The sequence below is a fragment of the Mastigoproctus giganteus genome, chromosome 1 (genome assembly GCF_048544385.1).
Source record: "Mastigoproctus giganteus isolate SK-2022 chromosome 1, ASM4854438v1, whole genome shotgun sequence".
NCBI lineage: Eukaryota > Metazoa > Arthropoda > Arachnida > Uropygi > Thelyphonidae > Mastigoproctus > Mastigoproctus giganteus.
Genome location: NC_143575.1, coordinates 89687322 through 89711291, shown reverse-complemented (window position 1 = coordinate 89711291; position 23970 = coordinate 89687322). Strand labels below are relative to the sequence as shown.

At 37.9% G+C, this 23970-nt stretch overlaps 1 protein-coding gene across 1 annotated transcript in view; it reads right to left on the bottom strand.

Moving 5' to 3' along the window:
* Cul2 (cullin 2) overlaps nt 1-23970 on the bottom strand; it is a 388410-nt gene that overhangs the window by 115277 nt on the left and 249163 nt on the right. Inside the window, exon 15 of the mRNA XM_090373712.1 lies at nt 22940-23002. Coding sequence (XP_090229838.1) covers nt 22940-23002 — 63 coding nt within the window. The remainder of the gene's footprint in view (nt 1-22939; nt 23003-23970) is intronic.

Genomic DNA, 23970 nt, shown 5'->3' with positions numbered 1-23970 from the left:
TCCTTGAATTACCTTCTATTAATATTATTATCTTTAATATTACACAAAATATTTTATATATATACAATCAAACTTCCCTATAACAAATTCGATAAACCCAGCAAAAAAAATTCGTTATAGAGAAATTTCATTATACAGAGAATAACTTTTTTATTGGAAATTGTTATCTAATTAGAAAATGAAAACAAATCTACATTTATTTTTAATGTATTTTATTTCAAAAACAAAGCTATTTAAATTATGTTTACACAATTTTTACCGGTAAGTATCACAAATTAAAAAAAAAAAATCAGTAATTTTCTGGTTTTTTTAATGACAAATTCTTTATCACCTCTATCACAACTGTCACTAAATAATTTTTAACTGTTTTAAGCACATCAGTGATGCAATTAATTGCATCATTTCCACTCACAGTTTATTCTGTTTTTGTGTCATCATCTTTGCTTTCTTCCAACAAGGATTTTTACAAATCAGTAACTCTGCTCATAATATCATCAACTGTCATGTGAGATTAAACCATATCACTGCCAAACCATTCATAATCCTTTTCCATTTTGCAGAACTAGCTCCATTTTGATTCAATATTTCAATTATAGCACAAATTTTCTATGAACTTCATCATTATTCATAAAACAGTTGTTCAGACTTGTTTTATTATCACAGCAGTCAACTTTTGTCTTTCAGAAAGCCAGAGATCAGGTAACTGTAAGCAGGAAAACTGATGATATTTTGGAAAAAGCATGAAGGTTTTTTGAAGTCCATATTGTACTAGAATTTAAATTTCACTGACAATATAATGATATTTTGGAAAAAGCATGAAGGTTTTTAAAGTCCATATTGTACTAGAATTTAAATTTCACTGACAATATGATATTTTGGAAAAAGCATGAAGGTTTTTTAAAGTCCATATTGTACTAGAATTTAAATTTCACTGACAATATGATATTTTGGAAAAAGCATGAAGGTTTTTTAAAGTCCATTTGTACTAGAATTTAAATTTCACTGACAATATACAGGTCTAGCTTTAAGAGTTTTTTTTCCCCCAAGTATCAAGTATCAATAATTAATTGCAAAAAACGAATGTGAAACATTCATAAATACTGCATTCCGAACCACATACGTAGCTATACAATACAGTGTACCCCGCTTTACAATATTAATCAGTTTTGGAGATACCATCATATCGTTAAAATATCGTAATGTGAACCCAATAACTCATTTGGTAATTCATTTCAAGATCTCAATGGAACAAAGGGGTGCTCTTACGAAGAAAGGCTTAAGTTTTGCAAATTACAGTGTCTGGAGACTAGGCACCAGCGAGGTGATCTGATAGAGGTGTATAAAGCCTTGAATGGTTTAAGCATGCTCAATGCTGATGGGATTCTTCCTCTAGCTCAGAAAAATCACCTGAGAGGGCATAAATTCAAATTGAGGAAAGACAGATGTAGGATAGACGTGCGGAAATTTGCCTTTAGCCAGCGGGTGGTTGGTTGGTGGAACAGACTTCCATCCCTTGTGGTGGAGGTTGATAGCCTAAATAAGTTTAAGGCTCAGCTGGACAGGTATTTTGAACGAACAGAGGGGTGAAGTGGAAGTGGGTTTTTTTTTTTTTTTTTTTTTGGCTGATGCTGCATAAGCTTGCTTTCTTGCATCAAATGCCTCTACTAATGCTAATGCTAATCTCGGATTTGAAATTTTTGCTGTGTAACTAAGTTATTTATCTCTCTAAAATGTCATTTTTAAGGTCAGGAGCGTGACCTTAAGGCCATATAAAAGGTCGTGAGTGTGATTTGTAAACTGTATTAGTTAGCAATTCAAATCATTAAAATGCACTACACTTTCATCATTATCATATGTTCCGTTATAAGAATCAATTTTAAATGCCTTTGTGATATTTTTCTAAAGCACATTTCTGGAAGTCATGACCATAAAACAATAAAAACAATTTGCACTTTCTGGTTTACTAAGCTTTTCTGTTACTGCAAGCTATTATAAACGGGTAGTAAACTCAATCTTCTTGCATTTGCAAAAATACTGATAGCTGGAACTGTGTGGTTTTTTACATTATTATGGTGAAATGTGTTTCCCCTTTACTGAAATCTTCAATCATATAAAAAACAAATACATTTTCAGAATCTTCTCTTCATTCCTTTTTTTAAGCTTCGTAAACTTGTTACTCCACACGAATCATATTAGTTGCAATTTGTGTGTGCTGTTAAAAAATGCTTATGCATGCAATCGTGAAATTTATAATTAAAAGGAAAGATTATTTTGGAAACAAATGCCACTTGAAACATTTCTGAAGAAGACGACTCCTCGTGCAACAAACCAATGAGTCCCGAGCCAATAATGAGTGTGCATTTAGTCTTAAATAATTTCTCTATTATTATAATTTGCTTGATTTTACGGGCTACGCTTTCATTTTTTTTGATAAATCAATCATTGTTTAAACATAAATTAATTAGCTAACTAATTTCATTGTTGAGAGTGTAACCCCTATTTTTAACCTTATGTCTATGGGAAATAAATTGCCGCTTTATGAGCGCGCACTAGGAATGAATTAACTCGTAAAGTCGATAACTACCTGTACACATTTTATATTAACATACATATGTAAGATCATTTACCAATACAGTATGCTTTCAAATATTAGCTTAACTGGGATTCTTCTGTTTGTGAATTTTTGTTTGGATTTTGTGTTAAACAACTGATTTTGATTGCTTCAAGATACTATTGCAGACTTTGTTCTCTTCAGAAATGTCTAGTCAAAGTTTTGTTCATAACAATGGCCCTGCTATTTTGGCTTAACTATCAAGATCATTATCAAAGATTCATCAGAAAGAGAAGATTTTAAGTTTTTCTTTTATTTAACCTGGCTGAATTATTCTCTCACTAGTCAACACTGCTATGCAGAATTGTTAAAATTCCAAGCATGATCTGGAATAATTTCCTATATTTCAAGCTTCTTGAGCATTTGCCAGTTCTCCAACTAATGACCACTGTACACCAATTCTTTCTTCTTTCATATTAGCACCTGGTAAGTTAGGTTCTCAAACTGAAACTCACAAAATATTGACACCAAAAACATCTATTATTTCATCTACACTAAGTGGCAAATTTTATTTATTTTTAAGGAATTCCACATGCTTTCATGTTATTCAGTAAAAGATGCCCAGTGTTGTATGTTGTAGACTCATTTTCTAATGCTGGCCCTGAGAGCTTTCATTTCAATTGGATGATTTTTAATTTATATATTAATTATTATTATTTTATTAGGAAACAATATAACTTGGAATCACTTTTATTACTGCTATCTGGAGGAATAAAAAATGACTTATTTTTCAGAGCCATCACTACTTCTTTCCCCAATTGATGCATTTCACTAACATCACTTGCCTGGTGATTTTGGTCTTCCAAATCCATAGTTTTGTTGCTATTTCAACTATTGGAAAACATATTCTCTCTCTCTCTCTCTCTCTCTCTCTCTCTCTCTCTCTCTCTCTCTCTCTCTCTCTCTCTCTCTCTCTCTCTCTCTCTCTCTCTGTGTGTGTGTGTGTGTGTGTGTGTGTGTGTCCTCTTCAGGGATGGGATATATTTAAACAAAAAGGGTACAAGAATATTTGCTGATGCTATCAAGGCAGTGTTAGATGGATTAGAAAACTGCTAGCTTGGAGGGATACAGAGTAATAGATTAACAATAGCTGCAGGCACAGGTGAAAGTGATTCTTGCTCTGCTTCTATTGGAATGAGCAGCAGCCTGGAAAGCAAGGTGCTCGGAATTTCCAGAATTCCTGGAGGTCATCAGGGAACAAGCAAATACATGGGCTGTATTAGGGTAACTAAGAGTAAGAACAGGTGCATGTATGTATACTTGCATGTACACCAATGCCAGGAGTATAGTAAATCAATTTGATGAATTTGAAGTGCTGGTCAAAACATCAAATGCAGACATTGTTGGGATATTAGAGGCCGAGTGTCACTCAGGTATAAAGGCATGTTGGACAGACAACTTGTGTAATCGAGAACTGCTAATATTTGTAAAATCGGATAAATGCTAATTTACTGTGATTTTCTTTTGTAGAGGATCTGTGTCCTCATTTTGAATTTAACTCAATGGTCTGAATTTAAATCAAATAAAAATAGAATATTACTTAGAATCTATAGGAAATTAAGAAATATTATAGATATTTTAGAAATTTTAAGTCAGGAATTCTCTTACCTGAGATTTTTCCCAGAAATAACTACATCCAGGTAAGATGTAATTAGAATAGATGGAACCAGGATCGAAAGACATGCCTAAAGATAGAGAACCTTGTAACACGACAAAGGAATGAACGCAAGCTTTGACAATAAATCCATGCAGGGCAAATAATTGGAAGTATAAAGGCAGATAAATGCTTGAATCTTGATGAAAAGTTCGATTTTACGAATATTGACGGGTCTCAATTACACAAGTTATCTGTCTAACATGTCTAGTATCAAGTTTTGAGACAAAAGGATTCTCATAAAGTTTGTTATATCGTGTCAATGTCAGGATGTATAAAGGATGCAAAAACTGAAAATGGGGAGTACAATGTATAGAGAAAGGAGAGAGAGGGTAGGATGGGAGAAGAGGTTATGCTGTTAGTATGAAACATACAAAATCTACGGCAGTGCATCCAGTTGACATGGGTGGCCAGTGCAATGTTGAGTCAGGTTGGTGTGACATAAGCACTGGGAAAGCAAAAACGAGAGTAGGAGTGTGTTGTAGGCCTAATGACTCTGATGAATACAACAAACAACATAACAGAGTTGGTCAATAAATCAGAATGTCTTATAATGGGGGATTTTAACTTTCTAAATATTGACTGGAACTTGTGGATTGGTTACTCACATACTAGCAAGACTTTTGTGTATATTGGATGACTGTTTTCTACAGCAGCATATTCAAGAGACAACAAGAGGGAGTAATACTCTTGATCTGATTATCAGCAGTGATTATTCATGCATTAAGAATCTGTAGATAGAGGAACCACTAAGTGGCAGTCATCACAGTATACTGATGTGGGATTTACTTAAAGAAGTAACTACCATTAGGGGTAAAGGGAAGGGCTATGTTACGTTTTTGCTTTCATAAAGGTGACTATAGTGACTATGTGGTTTCAGACAGTTTTTAAATTTTATACAGTGAGACCATTAGTTGGTCTCACTGTATAAAATTTAATGATGGTCTCACTGTATCAATTTACCAACAGCAAAATCTAAATGGAAAGCAATCTTGGAAGCTATTAGGCTTTATATACCAACTAAGAAATACAGCGGCGGACAAAAAAACCACCGCTGTATTTCTTAGAATCACCTTAAAAAAAGTAACATATTTGTAGTGAAACATATAAGATATTGTTTGATTACAGTTATTTTGTTTGTCGCAAAGCAAACGTATCGCATCAGATAACACTTCTATTGCATCAGACAGCAATTGCAAGGTTGCATTAGCTGCTTCTATAAATATGGCGATGGAGGGGTATACATTCCCATTAGTATCCTGTTTTGCAGGGTTGTAAAAGCATGGCTCCATATGTTTAGTTAACACCAAGAAAAAAAAGTCTAGCTATTGCTCTGTCCCTGCAAGGGCTTTCTATGTGTGCTTTTGCTCATAAAATACTGGACTGTACTTGTTAACAGGAGAGATTGCTTCTACAGGGATGGGATACACTTAAATAGAAAGGGTGCAAGAATATTTGCTGATGCTATCGAGGCAGTGTTAGGTGGGTCAGAAAACTGCTAGCTTGGGGGGAGACAAAGACCAATAGTTTGACAGTCGCCACTGGCAGAGGTGAAAGAGATTCTTGCACTGCTTCTATTAGAATGAGCAGAAGCCTGAAAAACAAGATGCAGGGTATTTCAGAGACTGCTGGGAGCCATTGCGGTACAAGTAAACACATAGGTTGTGTTAGGGTAGCTAAGAATAGAAACAGGTGCAGGTATACTTGCGTGTACACCAATGCTAGGAGTTTAGTAAATAAATTTGATGAATTTGAGGTATTGCTCAAAACATCAAAGGCAGATATTGTTGGGATATCAGAGACGTGGTGTCACACAGATATAAGGGATGCAGAACTGCAATTTGGGGAGTACAACGTCTACAGAAAGGATAGACAGGATAGGAAGGGGGTGAGGGGTTATGCTATTAGTTAAGAAACACATAAAAACCAAGGAAGTGAAGCCAGTCGACATCGCTGGACAGTGCAGTGTTGAGTCAGTTTGGTGTGACATAAGCATTGGGAGATCAAAATTGAGAGTAGGAGTGTGCTATAGGCCTAATGACTCTGATGAGTATAATAAGAAACTGTACAGGGAAATAGAGTGGGCCAGTAAATCAGAGAGTCTTATAATGGGAGATTTTAATTTCCCAGATATTGACTGGAATTTGGGGGCTGGTCACTCACACACTAGCAGGGCTTTTGTGGATTTATTGGATGATTGTTTTCTACATCAGCATGTTCGGGAGGCAACTAGAGGGAGTAATACTCTTGATTTGATTATCAGCAGTGATTCTTCATGCATTAAGAATCTGCAGATAAATGAACCACTAGGTGGCAGTGATCACAGTGTGCTGAAGTGGGATTTACTCAAAGAGGTAACTACCATTAGGGGTAAAGGGAAGGGTTATTGCTTCCGTAAAGGCGACTACGATGGACTGAGACAGTATTTAAATTCTATACAGTGGGACCAACTGATGATGTTACCAACAGCAAATTCAAAATGGGAAGCATTCAAAGAACTTATCTTGGAAGCTACTAGGCTTTACATACCAACTAAGAAATATTGTTCAAGGTTTAGGCCAAAATGGATGTCAGATGAACTAATGAGGCATATGGCAGAGAAGAAAAATGCATGGGATACTTACAAATTAACACACACACACACACAGAAGCCTATGATAGATACAAGTTGATATGCAACCAAGTTACAAAGGAGGTTAGGCAGGCGAAGGCAGATTACGAGAAATCCTAGGCAAGGGATGCAAAGAGTTCTTTACTTATGTAAACTCTAGAAGGAAGGGGATGAATCAGATTGGTCCACTTGATATTGATGGGTCAACTGTTGATGATCCTGCTCAGGTAGCTAACAAACTAAATGAATATTTTGCATCGACATTCACACATGAGGAGTTATTCAGCGAGGGGAATGCCAGAGGTGTATTCAACTCTAGCAGTAAGCTACAGAATCTTGAAATAACTGGGAGTAAAGTGGAGGAGAAACTGTTGAAGATAAACACAAGAAAAGCACCCGGGGTGGATGGGATCTATCCAGTTATATTAAAGGAGGCAGCAAAGGAAGTAAGCAAACCCTTAGCCATAATTATGAGAGCTTCCTTGGACTCAGGGGAGGTACCCATAGACTGGAAATGTGCAAATGTGACCCCAATTCACAAAGGAGGATCAAAGGCTGACACAAGTAATTATAGACCTGTGAGCTTAACATCTGTTCCAGGAAAATTAATGGAGGCACTGGTTAAAGAAGCACTGCAGGATCATTTAGACAAGCCTTCAGTTATAGCTCAGACACAGCATGGTTTTGTTAAGGGGAAGTCTTGCCTGACCAACTTGATTGGATACTATGATGCAGTCACAAAAGAACTGGATGCAGGGAATAACTTTGATATTATATACTTGGATCTTAGAAAGGCTTTTGATACTGTTGCACATGGAAGACTGCTACACAAATTGGAGCAGTGTGACATTGGAGGCAAATTGCTGCTATGGATAAAGGGGTGGTTGAGGGGGAGAAGACAGAAAGTGGTAATCAATGGACACTGCTCATCGTGGACTGATGTTATTAGTGGAGTCCCTCAGGGCTCAGTGTTGGGTCCATTATTGTTTTCTGTATTTATAAATGATATTGATGATGGTATATCGGGCTTAATGTCCAAGTTTGCAGACGATACAAAGGTTGGCAGGGTTGTCAAGGACACTACTGACACTATGCTGCTGCGACAGGATCTGGAAAGGTTGAGCAGATGGGCTGAGAGGTGGCAAATGAAGTTTAACATTGACAAATGTAAAGTACTACACATGGGAAACAGCAACCCCAGAGCAACGTATCAACTCTGTGGTACTACACTGACAGTGGTAGAGAATGAAAGGGACTTGGGGGTGGTTGTGCAGGCAGATATGAAGTTCTCTGAGCAGTGCAGACGGGCTGCAAGAGTAGCTCATGGAGTATTGTCATTGATATACAGGAATTTTTCCAGCAGGGATAAGGAGGTGATTATTCCATTGTATAAGGCGATGGTCAGGCCACACCTAGAGTACTGTATACAGGTCTGGAGGCCTCATTTCAAGAAGGATGTAGAGCTGCTGGAACGAGTACAGAGAAGGGCAACAAGATTAGTGAATGGAACAAAGGGGTGCTCTTACGAAGAAAGGCTTAAGTTTTGCAAATTACAGTGTCTGGAGACTAGGCACCAGCGAGGTGATCTGATAGAGGTGTATAAAGCCTTGAATGGTTTAAGCATGCTCAATGCTGATGGGATTCTTCCTCTAGCTCAGAAAAATCACCTGAGAGGGCATAAATTCAAATTGAGGAAAGACAGATGTAGGATAGACGTGTGGAAATTTGCCTTTAGCCAGCGGGTGGTTGGTTGGTGGAACAGACTTCCATCCCTTGTGGTGGAGGTTGATAGCCTAAATAAGTTTAAGGCTCAGCTGGACAGGTATTTTGAACGAACTGAGGGGTGAAGTGGAAGTGGGTTTTTTTTTGGCTGATGCTGCATAAGCTTGCTTTCTTGCATCAAATGCCTCTACTAATGCTAATGCTAATAGGCTGTCACCAGTCAACAGTATCTTGGGTACTGAAATTAAAGCGTCAAACCAGTGATGTGAAGAGAAGACCTGGATCAGGTCGTAAGAGGGTAACTACGCCTTCCCAAGATCAATATTTGAAATGGCCATGTTAGTGCTCCTGATCTAAAACTGGACTTTGAGATGGCCTCTGGTCTTGAAACAAGTGTACCAACTATCCAAAGATGGCTTTCAGAATGTGGTCTGCATGGCTATCAGCCCAAGAAGAAGCCTTTGTTGACCCAACAAGAAGAGAAAGGAAGAAGCGACTTACAACTGGACAAAAGAGCAATGGGACACCGTCATCTTTTCTGACAAATCAAAATTTAATCTGCATGGCTCGGATGGGAAGCGATATGTCAGAAGACGAAAATCAGAGGCATACCATCCTTACTACATAACACAGACTGTAAAGTTCCCTGCTGGTCAGATGGTCTGGGGATGCATAACAAGCAAAGGAGTGGGGCGAATGAAGTTTATTAATGGAACAGTGAATGCAGAAACCTATACTGCTATCTTGGAAGAGTGCCTGAAGTCCGTTATTAGGGACCACCACACAGACATCCAAAACTGCATTTTTCAACAGGACTCAGCACCTTGCCACACAGCAAAATTTGTAAGTTTTATATATTTAAATTTAATGATGAGTTTGTCTTCTTGTCTCAAGGCTTAAAACATACATCAATGTTTTCCCTCGTTTTTCTCCCTTAAGGTGCAGTCATACCGCAGAAATGCTGGCATTACAGTGTTGAACTGGCCTGGCAACAGTGCAGATTTGAACCCTATTGAAAATTGCTCAGAAGAAGCCAACAAGTAAGATTCAGCTGCAAAATTGGTAAGTTTTTGTGGTACCACACCCTTAAAAAATGCTCTCCTGTAAGGTAACCCTTAAAGGAGAGCATTGTAAAGGTGTGGTACTACAAAATCGGGCAACCATATATCCAGAAGTTGATTAACTTTATGCCAGATCGTTGCAAGGCTGTAATTGCAGCTCGAGGAGAAACAACAAAATATTGAGGACTTATTTTGTTGATTTACAGTACATAATACCATTATGTTAACTTGTCATTTGATTGTGATGATTGCCATTTGCATGATTTCTCATATTTTCATTAATTACGCATTTTAACCTTTGGGAAGATATTTATGGTAATTAGATATATTAAGTGGAGCCTTTTTATTGGATTTCATTCATAGAGATATACAAGGTGTCTGGGTTAGAGGTATACAAAAAAAAAAAAAACACACATATATCTCAGCATCTATACTGAACCTGTTTGCTCACGAGGATTATAGGTGTATTAAAATAATTTTTTTGTTATTATACAGAGTAACTCACCAAGTTTTTATGAAAGTTAGTAAAGTTCGACATGGGCAACTTTTGTAGCTCGACAGATGTCAAAACGACACTCAAGCTCATGCCAAGTGTTTTCCAGCATCTGAAGTGTTATTAGAGCAACTGCTTCAACAATATGCTGTTTCATGACTCCATTGGACTTTTTTGCATGGGGCTTTATTAAAAACTGTGTGTACCAGAGAAAATTTTGGGATTTGCATGATTTGAAACAGCATACCGTTGAAGCAATTGCTCTAATAATGCCTCAGATCCCAGTATCTGAGGTTTTGACATCGTTTTGTCATCTGTCGAGATACAAAAGGTGCCCACACTGAACTTTACTAACCTTCATAAAAACTTGGTGAGTTACTCTGTATAATAACAAAAAAATTATTTTAATACACCTTATATATGCTGAGATATATGTGTGTATTTTTGGATACCTCTAGCTGGGACACCTGGTATATCCCATCTAACAAATGCATTTTGAACATTTCTGCAAACCACAATGCAGTGCAAAACACATTACAGGCGGGCCTCGATTAACGCGATTAATTCGTCCCGTGAGCACATCGCGCAAAACGGAAATGCATTAATCGAATATCATAACCAATAGGAAAAATTATAATTGATCCTTGACCTTCTGGAATGTCCATAAAGAATTTTAAAAATACCTTTTAAATAACTTTTTAACTGTATATAATGTAAAAGATAATGAAAATAATTATGGAATTAAATGTTTATTGCATAAAACAACAGTTCTTAAACTGTGTGCCGCAGAATATTTTAAATTTTCGAGGGAAACACAGCGATACTCGACATCTGTCGGACACCGCGCGAACTACTAGCTCGAGGTAGTTCACAGTTTCAGCATTTCTTATTAAGTTGTTTGGACCTAACTACTAAACGAAACTGTTAGGTATTTCTTTTGGTCTGGGTGCGCCTTGAAAAAATTACTGAGACATTAAAGGCGCCGTGAACCGAGAAACTTTGGGAACCTCTGACATAAAATACACAATGAAGAAATTACTGTTGCGGAAATATTTAAACAGTGTTGACTTTCTCTTTTCATCAATCAATTTCCAATAGCCAACAACAATCTTCTCTGGGCCCTGGCAAAATAAATATCGCAGAGAACATCAAACCTTTTGTTTGAGGTTCTATGCGATACAAAAGATTTCATCTGATTCTTTTACCGTTATCTCCTTCGCGGTAACATTTTCATCTGGCTCATTTAAAAATTTTAATTTTTAAATGCAAGTCTGCATCGACTTTATTAGCAGGAGACAAACACGTCTTCTTCCGATGGTTGATGGAACACACTGAGGCGGGCAGCAGGCAAACGTTTGTTTATTGACCGTACGACTCGCGGTAAGCTTAACGCGCGATTCAAATCATTTTCAACTATCGCATAAAAAAAAAAAAAAAAAAGGTCGCGTTAACTGGAAATTTGCATTGTGCAAAGTGAAAAGTGGTATCATTTTTCAAATAGCATTAACTGAATATCGCATTAATCGAACTAGCGTTATGCGAGGCCTAGCTGTATTTACAAAATTCACAAGTGATGCAGTTTTTTGTCCGGCACTGTTCTGTCCAAGGTTTAAGTCTAAATGGATGTCAGATACTAATGAAACTCGTGGCAGAGAAGAAAAATGCATGAGATGCATATAAATTATCAGGTAATACAGAAGCCTATTACATATATAAACTAGTTGGTAATCATGTCACAAAGGAGGTTAGGGAAGTGAAGGCAGATTATGAGAAATCTTTGGCAAAGGATGCAAAAGAAAAACAGCAAAGTCTTCTTTATTTATGAAAACTCTGGTAAGGATGAATCAGATTGGCCCATTTGATATCGATGGTTTGACTGTTGATGATCCTGCCCAGATAGCTGATAAACTGAATGAGTATTTTGCATCTTCATTCACACATGAGGAATTCTATATTGAAGTGGAGGCCAGAAGTTTATCAATCTCTAACAGTGAGCTGAAGGATTTTGTAGTAACAACTGAGAGGAAAGTGGAGGAGAAATTGTTGAAGTTAAACATAAGAAAGGCACCTGGGGTGGATGGGATCTATCCAGTTATATTAAGGGAGGCAGCAAGGAAGAAAGAAAACCCTTAGCCATAATTTTGAGAGTTTTCCTGGATCCAGGGAAGGTCCCCGCAGACTGAAGTGCAAATATATCCCCAATTCACAAGTGGAAATCAAAGGGCGACAGGAATAATTACAGAGCTGTTAGTTTCACTTCTGTTCCAAGGGAAATAATGGAGGCACTGGTTAAAGAAGCAATGCAGGATCATATCTAAGCAAGGCTACAGTTATAGTTCAGACATAGCATGGGTTTGTTAAGGGGAAATCTTTTCTAAACAATTTGATTGGATACTACAATTTGGTCACAAAGGAACTGGATGCAAAAAATAATTTTGATATCATATACTTGGATTCGGGAAAGCTTTTGATACTGTTGCACACAAAAGACTGCTGTACAAATTGGAGCAGTGCAGCATTAAGGGCGAGCTGCTGCTACGGATGCAGGGATGGTTGAGTGGAAGAAGACAGAGAGTGGAAATCAAAGGATATTGCTCTTCATAGACTAATATGATTAGTGGAGTCCCACAGAGTTTGGTGTTTAGTCCATTGTTGTTTTCTATATTTATCAATGATACCGATGAGGGCATATCAGGCTTGATGTTAGTTCAATGATATAATGGTTGGTAGGGTGAAGACAGTATGGGAGTAATGACGATATGCTACCACAAGAGGATCTAGAATTATTAGGCAGACCGGCTGAGAAATGGCAATTGAAGTTCAATATTGACAAATGCAAAGTACTGTATATAGGTAGCAGTAACTGCAGAGTAATGTACCAATTGTGTGGTACTATACTCAGGTTAGTAGAAAATGAAAAAGACTTGGGTGTAATTGGGCTTGATTTGATTTGATTTGATTTTGGATTTTATTGGCGCATTAGCAACTAGGGCTATAATGCGCCAAGACCAGGTATATATAAAAATTAATATATAAAAATAAAACCTAATTAATTAGGCCACCATGCTCAGATTTAGTAACAAATATTTAAAAAGATAAATCAATAAAAGAAATAACAATAACATATAAATTTTAAATATGATTAAAAACCTTTATTGTTTTCAAAAAGCTAAAAATAGCAGACACATTGTCATTGTCGGATAAAATCTGACTGAGTGTATACAGCTCAGTCAGATGGTTAAAAGCGGTAAAACGGATATTGCTAAAATCTGGACAGTCAACTAAAATGTATCTAATAGATAAAATTGTGCCACAGGACTCACACATAGGTGGGTCATCAGCCCTCAGCAAATATGAATGAGTCAAATGACTGTCCTATGCGGGTCTGGGCAAGAACAACTTCCTCCTTATGATTCCTGCGCAGACTAGACTGCCACGGTTCAATTACAGGCTTTATACGATATAATTTATTCGCAGTCTGTCTATTCCACGAGTCCTGCCATTGGGAGTGTGTATGTTTTGGTGTATTATTTGCCTGTAGTCTGTATAGGGGACTGACAGGCAGCGGTTATTATTGGGAATTGCTGATTTGGCTGCGGCGTCAGCCAAATCATTTCCCCTAATCCCAATGTGGCTGGGAATCCAGCAGAAGCGGATATCATATTCACGTCCACGGAGGAAGTGAATCTTCTGCTGAATACTAGACAGAACTGGATGGGTATTATATCTCACAGATATTAAAGCCTGTAACATGCTGAGAGAGTCGGAATATATAATGAACCGTTGGTATTGGCGTTCACTAATGTGATTCAAGGCTAACTCTATAGTGTGCAGCTCTGCAGTAAATATGCTGCATTCAGAGGGAATCTGCTCCGATGTAGTGGTGTCTGTAAAGACAGCAGCAGATCCCACATATGATTCTGACTTCGAACCGTCTGTGTAGACTGGCACGAAGTCGGAATATTCAGTTCGGTGTGCTGAATGAAGCTGCAGGTAGACAGATGATGGATTGTCCGACTTTCCCTGATTTCTAAGAGACAAGTCACATTTCGGGACATGAGCATGCCAGGGTGGAAAGGGTTGCTTTGGTGTTTGGGCAACCTTGTCTACCTTGATATTAAGTTCTTTGAGTAGCTCTTGGAGACGAATACCTAAAGGACGATTGGCAGTCTTATGGGTATTGTATAAATTTTCCCATCGTGGCTCAAAAACGAATGGCCACGTAGGATGGTCTGGCAGGGATTTCAGTTTAAAAGCGTACTTTAAAGACAACTGCTTACGTCGAAGCGATAATGGTGGTTTGTTTGCTTCGACGTATAAGCTCTGGACAGGAGATGTTCGAAATGCTCCAGTAGCGATACGTAGAGCCTGATGATGGACAGGGTCCAGCCATCGAAGGGCACTGTCTCTGGCTGAAGAATATACTTGGGACCCATAATCTAATTTGGATCGCACAAGTGCACGGTAAAGCCGTAGAAGGGTGCATCGGTCTGCACACCAAGATACAGAGGAAAGCGAGCGGAGCATATTAAGGCCTCTTGTGCACTTTGTGCGGAGTTGACGAATATGATCCAAAAAGGTCAGTTTTTTATCGAATATGAGTCCCAAGAATTTTGTGTTCGCCGCTACTGGAATAACATTTTGTCCGAGCCTTAATTCAGGTTCAGGATGAAGATTACGCTTGCGACAAAAGTGTACGCAAACGGTCTTCTCCGGCGAGAACCTGAAGCCAATAGCAAGTGCCCAGGAATTCAGACTATCAATGGCTTTCTGCAGTTGTCTTTCAATAACCCTCATGTTGCACGACTGACAAAAAATGCTAAAGTCATCAACATAGAGGGCACTGTTTACAGTTGGAGGAAGTTGTTCTGTGATGGAATTTATTTTGATGGCAAAAAGCGTGACACTTAATACTGATCCTTGTGGTACTCCCTCCTCTTGGCTAAAGGAGCGAGAGAGTGAGGATCCCACATGAACTTGGAACGATCGATTGGCTAAAAAGTTTTGAATAAAAAAAGGGGAGATGCCCTCTAAGGCCTAGGCTATGTAAATCTTTTAAAATGCCAAATCTCCAAGTTGTGTCATACGCTTTTTCCATGTCAAAGAACACCGACACCAAGTGTTCGCGTTTTAGGAAAGCATCCCGGATGGATGCTTCCAATCTAATAAGATGGTCCAAAGTGGACCGGTTCCTTCGGAAGCCGCACTGGATGTTGGAGAGAAGGTCATTTGATTCTAGATACCATATTAAACGAGAATTAACCATTCTCTCCACGATTTTGCACAGACAGCTAGTCAGAGCAATAGGACGATAGTTGGTGGTGACTTTTGGATCCTTTCCTGGCTTAGGAAAGGCAAGAACGATTGCCTTTCGCCAGGAGTCCGGAAACTGCCCTTCAGTAAAGATTCTGTTATACAGAAGGAGCAGACAATCCATAGATTTTGGTGAAAGATGTTTAATCAGCGTAATTGGGCCTTTAGATATGACATTTTCAGGGCAGTGCAGACAGGCTGCGAGAGCAGCTCTTAGGGCCTTGTCAATGATATGCAGGAACTTTGCTAGCAGAGTTAAGGAGGTGATTATATCTTTGTATAAGGTCACACCTTGAGTACTACATACAGGTCTGAATGCCTCATTTAAGGAAGATGTAGAGTTGCTGTACAGAGAAGGGCAATGAGATTGGTTAGGAGAACAAAGGGGTGCTCTTACCAAGAAAGGCTTAAGTTCTGCAAATTGCTGCATCTGGAGACCAGGCATCTGCAAGGTAATCTGATTGAGGTGTATATGCCTTTGAATAGTTTGGGCAAGCTCAATGCTGATGGGATTCTTCCTCTTGCTTAGATTATGCAGTTGGGAGGGCATAAATTCAAATTGAGGAAAGACAGATACGGAATAGATATGTGGGAATTTCCCTTTAGCCAGCGAGTGGTTGATTTTTGGAACAAACTTCCATCTGTTGTTGTGGAAGTTGATAGATTAAATAAATTCAAGGAAGAATTGGACAAACTTTTGGAGCAAATGGATAGGTGAAATGGGAAGTTATTTATTTATCTTTTTTTGGCTGATGCTGTATAAGCTTGCTTTCTTACATCATATGCAACTACTAATGCTAATGAAGGCTGATATACCTTCATCAATATTAACAAATATAGAAAACAACAATGTGCCCAGCACCCAACTCGGGGGTACTCCACTAATAACGTAAGTCCACAAATAGCAGTATCCATTAATAACCACTCTTTGTCTTCTCCCACTTAACTATTCCTTTATCCAGAGAATTAACTTACCCTTAATGCCACACTACTCCAATTTGTACAGCAGTCTTTTGTGCACAACAGTACCAAGGCTTTCCTGAAATCCAAGTATATGATAACAAAATTATTTTTTACATCCTGATCCTTTGTTAGGGGGCAATCTTGTCCATCCAATCATTGGTCAGACAAGAATGTCCCTTTAAGAAATCCATGCTGTGATTACAGTATAAGTGCATTCCTGACTAGATGATTCTGCATTATTTCTTTAGCCAGAGACTCCATTATTTTCCCAGGAACACAAGTTAAGAGGTGTGTAATTACTCATGTCATCTTTTGATCCCTGCCCCTTTCTGAACTGGGAATATATCTGGACATCTCCAGTCCATAGGAATCTCTCCTGAATCCAAAGATGTTCTCATAATTATGGCTAAGGGGTTTGCTCACCTCCTTTGCTACCTCCATTACCACACTGGTGTTCAAAGAAAGTGCATCACCTAGGAATTTCACATTTATAATCCTTTTTTGTGATGGTATGTTACAATAATGACTAGCATCACAAACAGAAATATAAACAAAAGATATTTATTAATAGTTAAGGCAAAGCTAAGTAATATTTGACAGGTGCTCTCAAAATATTCCAAAATGAGCATTTGCAACACCTTTATACAACAGTTTTGGTAAACACAACAATTATGGCTGAAATATTATCAGAAGCCCACAGTTTGCTTCATTTTATCATTTTAAATTTAAAACAAAATGAAAAGTTCACCAGGTGCAAACTAATATTTAGTTGACTTGCCTCTGGCCCTGATGACAGCAGCAGCACACCATCGAGGAATTGACAAGATCAATTTCTGAAGAAAATCAACTGATAGTTCAAGGTTCCAAACACGAATTATGGCTTCCTGAGGTTCACGAAAAGTCTTTAGTTTCTTTCTGGCAACTGCAGATTCAACAGGATGCCAACAATTCTATGGAGGATTCAGGTCCAGCCTGTTTCCTGGCCAGCTAAGAGTTGTGATGGACCGTTCTTCCAACCATTTTTTCACCTGTAACAAACGTAAACACATTACTGTCGAACCTCTAATGAAGAGGTTTGACAGTAATGAACTTACCTACTTACACTTTTCGCCTGATGACAAGGAGCAGAGTCGTCCTGAAAGATGCAGTTACTTGGCAAATTGAAATGTTTTCTAATGGTTGGCAGCAATTTGCCTTCCAATATAGCTAGGTATCCATTGACATTTACAGAACCTTTTATAAACTGCAGGTGACTTACTCCGCGATACAAAATGCACCCCCATATCATTTGGCTGGTAGGGAATTTCACTGTAGACACCATACAGTCTGGATGGTATTCTTCACCACGTCTAAGGTGAATTGTTTGTCTCCCATCAGAGCCATGCAGGTTGAATTTCTTCTCATCTGAGAAAATAACTGGCTTCCACTGCTTGGGGGTCCATTTGACATGCTGCTTACACCAAATCAATCAGGTCTTTTTCATTTTTTGTGTGAGGAGGGGCTTCTTCTTAGTACGACGGGCTACAAGTCCATTTTTGAAGAGGCATCTTCTGACTGTTACTGCACTTGCTACCACTCCTGTATGTTCTTTCCATTCTCTTTTCAGCTCAGATGAAGAAGCTTTACGGTTTTTAAGGCATAAGCATTTCAAAACACAGTCCTGTTTTGGCGTAGAAACTCGTTTGAATCCGATTCCTTTTTTCCTATCAGCAGAACCAGTATTTTTAAGTTTGGAAATAAATCTACTTCCTGTCAACTGATTACAAGATGCTCTATAAGCAAAATGACGGGAAGAACATCCTCACATAAAGCAACAATACCACTCTCTTCGTGGCATCAACTGAAAGTAACTCGCCATCCTGACACAAGCAAGGAATGACTGCAACTCTTGCAGAGTGTGCTTATATAGCTGAAAGTAACAGCTGATGCAATATTATGTCATCACCTACATGTGTCAATCTTATCTGATGCAATCTGTAAGAAATATTACCATATACTTATGTTATTCGGATGACAATTACAATTTTAAGGGGCGATGCACTTTCTTTGAACACCAGTGTATAATTGGATTGATCCCATCAATTCCAGGTGCCTCTCAGAATTCCTCTCAATAAAGAACCCCTCTTGTGTGAATGTAGAGGCAAAATACTTAGCCAGTTTGTCAGCAACCTGGACAGGATTATCAACAGTTAAACCATTTGTCAAGTGGACAAATGTGATTCAACCACTTCCTTATATTGTTAATACAAGTAAAGAAGTCTTTGTTGCATTTCTTGGCATTTTTTGTCAGAGTTTTCTTGTAATCTGCCTTTGCTTACTTACCTAACCTTTGTCACTTGATTACACACTAATTTATATCTACCATAGGCTTCTGTATCACCTAATGCATTATTTATGCCTAGACAGCTAGTCAGAGCTGTCTAGGCATAAATAATGCATTATTTATGCCATGACTAGCTGCATTATTTATGCAGCTAGTCATGGCATAAATAATTATTTATGCCATGGGAGGCATAAATAATTATTTATGCCTCCCATGCGTTTTTCTTCTCTGCCATGAGTATCATTAATTCATCTGACTTCTATAGGCCAAAACCACGAACACTATTTTTTAGTTGGTATGAAAAGCCCAGTAGAGTCTATGATTAATTCTCTGATTGCTTCCCATTTAGAATTTACTGATATCAACATCATCAGCTGGTCCCATTGTACAGAATTTAAAATCTGCATGAGACCACTGTAGTCACCTTTATGAAAGCAAAAACTTTCCTTTTATCCTTGTTGGTAGTTACATCTTTAAGTAAATCCCACATTAATACACTGTGATCACTGCCACCTAGTGGTTCTTTTATCTGCATATTCTTAATACATGAATAATCACTGCTAATAATCAGATTAAGAGTATTACTCCTTGATGCCTATCTAACATGCTGCTGCTGTAGAAAACAGTCATTCAATAGATCCACAGATGTCTTGGTAGGGTGTGAGTTATCAACCCACAAGTTCCAGTTAATATCTGAAAAGTTAAAATTCTCCATTATAAGACATTCTGATTTACTAGTCCACTCTATTTCTTTGTACAGTTGTTTGCTGTACTCATCAGAGTCATTTCTGTTTTCCCAGTGCTTATGTCCCACCAAACTGACTCAGCATTGTTGTTGCTTAAGACACAACTGTGGCCTAAATTTAATTTAAAATTGCCACACGAACTAAGAGATAAGAATATAACAATGTACTATTATTCCCAGCCGACCGGGTGGGTAAAGTGCCTGCCTGGCAACCCAAAGGTCGCGGGTTTGATTCCCGCCTCGGGCTTGGATCAAAGTACTGCAAAAACCTTGGAAGGTGCATTATGGCCACAGAAGCTTATGCGGGCGCCTCCGTAGCCAGGTGGGCAGGAGCAGCAGTGTGTAACACACGCTTCTTGATTAGACCGGGGTTCGAGCCCGTGACCACCAAATACGGAGGATGTGGAAAGGTCAGGGAATAATCACCGCATATCCCCGGAGCAATATGGCCTTAGTTGCTAATGCTCCTAAAAACCAAATAACAACAACAGAAGCTTATGCGCCACCAACTACCAAAAAAAAAAAAAAAAAACTATTCCCAAATTTACCAATCATTTGGTTTTTGAAGGAAATTATGCTAGGATTATTTTTTTCTGCTCTTTTACTGTCTGTTAGGGGTAACATATTATTCACATTTCTTTGTGGTATCCTCTGAGAAATGGTGGGTAAATTACCAAGTATGCCTGCATGGTGAGTAATAAAGCAACATATTGTTTTTTATGATTGCAGAAGGAAACAATGAACATATGCATATTGTTATACACATGTTCACTAGCTAATCAAATTTGTGTTTAAAAAAAGTGCAGAAGCTAATATAATGCTTAGAGACCAAGGCCATTTAGGACATTTTTCAGGATGATCATTTAGGCCACCATTTAGAAAATAACCACATGTTTTAAAAAAACACTTCTGGCCAAATTCATTTATTTTGTCTACCTGTAATGTTTGCTGCATTCTATTACTTTGTATAGTTGTTTATTATACTCATCACTGTTTCATTAGGCTTATAACCTTTCCCAGTTCTTATGTCACACCAAACTGGCTCAACATTGTACTGGTCAGGCATCCCATTCCATCAGATGATGGGTCCGACCAGTACTAATGCCTCAGTTACACAGCTCTCTGGATTATCGTGAATATCACTGAATAAAAGCTTTGCAGGGCCCAGTTTACACGGACCGATTCTAAGCTTCTGGAGAATCCAATGGTATGCTTTATAATTTTAATCTTTAATACACTGGGATGGTTGAGAGATATTTGGTTTTTGCCGGTGGTATCTAGAATTGATCTGACCCCTACTGTTGGGTGGTCACATTATTTCTTAGAATTATTGACTGGGAACAGGATCTTGAACCTTTTAAGTATGCTGGGACAGCACTTTATGTAAGTTTTATACGTGCTTTTGTTTATGCACCATGTCTGAAAACATTGCCACGGCAGCTCCTGAGTGAAAAATGAAGGGTGACCATCTTAAAAAAAAATTTTTTTTTTTTTCTTATTTTCTTTTTCCATTTCGACATTTTAGACTAATATCTCAGCAACCAGACCTGCAAAAATCATGATATTGATGGCATTCAAGACCCACCCCTCCCAATCAAACACTATTACTGCTCAAATATTGTTGTATCTGTACTTTTTTAAAAGCTATGGAGATTGAATGAGCCTGGCTGCTTTCACCATAGGAATACATGGAAATCTTTTGATACAGTAGTTTTTGAGCAATCAAAAACTACTGTATTTTGTATAAGTGGCATAATAAAAAGCAGCAAAATTACCCTTTATGCAAGTTTCACTATGTTTAGACCAATATTTTAAAAGATATTAACATTTTTAAATTTCCTCTCCCCATCCCTGTGTTATGTCTATGGGATTTTGGTGAAGGTAACTGGAACCATAACTCCTGTCAGAATACACTGATTTTAATAAAAGAACATCATCATCTTCATCTTAGCCCTCCCTTTGTGTCTATACCAGATGCTGCTCAAAATTCACATTACTTCCAGTTGGGCTAACTTTGGAAATGCAAACTTGAACAGACTTTGCAATCTTGCCAACTATTTGGGCTCCTAACTTTGTGTGGGAACTTCCTTTGGTGTTTCTTTTGCTCATACCAGAATCTGCAAGAGGAACCCATACCCAAAAGGATCCACCTAATTCTCTCCAGAGTTTTTGAGACTTTTGGTAAGCAAAATGACTTATTTTCCATATCACATGCTAACCTATGGAAGAATTTTGATCACTCTGATGACATAACTTCTCAGGAATTGAAGTTAGAAGAAAAATAAATACAATTTGAAATCCTCGGGCCCTAATTCATCATGACCAGCCCCAAAACCTTTCTTTTCCTACCCATATCCAGTGCTTAACCCTCAAATAAATCCTTCAGCCTCACCTCCATTCCAGCCCCATTATTTTGGGCTGCACAGGAAATTCTAAGGGACTTACTATATTTTTCCAGCACTGGTTAACCATTTAACTTTCAGCTGATACTATCAAATGTCTCTGGGTCATCTCTCCTGAAATCATAATCAGTCGTCTCAACTCATGCCCTTGTGATGGAGCATTCCCTCCTTGTGGAAAACAGCACAGATCAAGATCATCCTAAAAAATCAGGACAAACTGCAAGACAAAAACTGACTTCCATAGGCTGACAGCTCCCCTACTTATTATTGAAATAATAAAATCTTGTCACAAACTTATTGTGGCCAGATTTATAACTGCATACCAATCTAGAAATCTTCACTGCATAAACCAGTAAGTGCTGAGGATGCTATTAAGTCTTTGATTGATGCTAGCATCACTGACAGGAAATATGCCCAGTCTTTTTGTGGACTTCAAAGGGGTCTTTGATACCCCTTGGTGGCAGAGTGTCCTGGAGAGGTTTCAAGAGGCTGAGGTATCAAATCCCATATATTGATTGATGATTAGTTACTTTGACAACAGAAGATTTATTGTCAAAATTGCCACACACGAAATCTCCAGACCTATAACTAGAGGGTGCCCCACGGCTCGATCCTTGGGCCCATTTCCTGGAATGCAGATTTTGACAACTGGCCTTTGCAAGATAATCTAACCATATAGATGGGATTTTAAGAAATAGTGAATGATAGATTAACTTTTCTGCTAGAGGTGCAGAAAGTCTGAGTGTTGATCAGCAGATCTTTCTTTAGAATTGTAACCAGTTTTAAGCAGAAGAAACAGATACAATGATGATGCTTTTATGAACATTCCAAATGGTATTTTTTTAAAAATAACAATCTTTGCTATTTAAAATATTGAATTACTGTTGAGGCATACTTGTTGAATGGTTTTGCATGACTGGCCATCTGTTTCTGTCAGGAAAATTGTTGTATAACCATACAGCCAATCAATCAAAATTAATAATAGAAAAATTTATTTATTTATTTTATTATTATTATTATTATTTTTTCCAGAGCACTTACAAGTTCTGGTGACCTGCAGGACTGCTTTGGATTACTTTTGAAGTTAATGACTGTAGCACATGCCTGAAAAAGAGAAGAATACTTATAAAAATCACAAAATTTTAAGATTTCCAACTGTTGCTCATTAAAAGAATGTACTATTTTAATACTTTTTTCTCATAATTATACCAAATACAGTAAACCTTCAATGATTAACAAGGGGATAAGGGGTGTCTGTTATTGTCAAATGTCCATTAAATTTAAGCCCCCTCTCCTTGGTTTTGGATCATTTGTCCCCACATAATTGATAATTTAAACAGTACTTTGTACATGTATGGATAAGAAACACTAAAATAAAGTTAAGCAACAAAGAACATGCCGTTTAAAGGTGCTATAATATTCAGAACTGAAGTCTTTTTTGGCAAGGGCACTTCTTTGTGTTCTTGACTAATCGTGTTGCTCTTCTTTACACCTATTCCAACAACTCAAGGTGCAGCCGAATCATTGTTTTACACAATGAAATAATTAGCTGTTATCTCTGCTGGAATAATTCCTGCATGTCACTGACAGGAATCCTATGAGCTGTCCTAGAAGTCTGCCTGGCACTGCTCAGAGAACTTCACATCAGACTACAATTGCCCACGGGCCTTTTTCATTCTCCACCAACCTGAGTGTAATACTATCCAACTGATATGTTAGTCTAGGATTAGTGCTGCCCATGAGTGGTAGCTTGCATTTATTTGATTGAAGTAAGCAAGCCCTGATACAACCAGCTACGAATTGCCATATGAGGCAAACAGATACAGGTCATAAAAAGTTAGGCAGTAAACAAGAAATAAAAATACTAAAAACATATAAGTATCAAAAAAAAAAAAAAATGAACACTGAAATTTTAGTACGAAATAGAATAAACAGCATATATTTAAAATGCAATCATTTATGACAGTAATTGAAAAATATAAACTGGCTTTTGTCTGTAGAGTCACAGCCCTGAAGACTAGGGTGATAACTGAAGTTAGCTGGAGTTGTGAATATTAAATCCAAAAAATCAG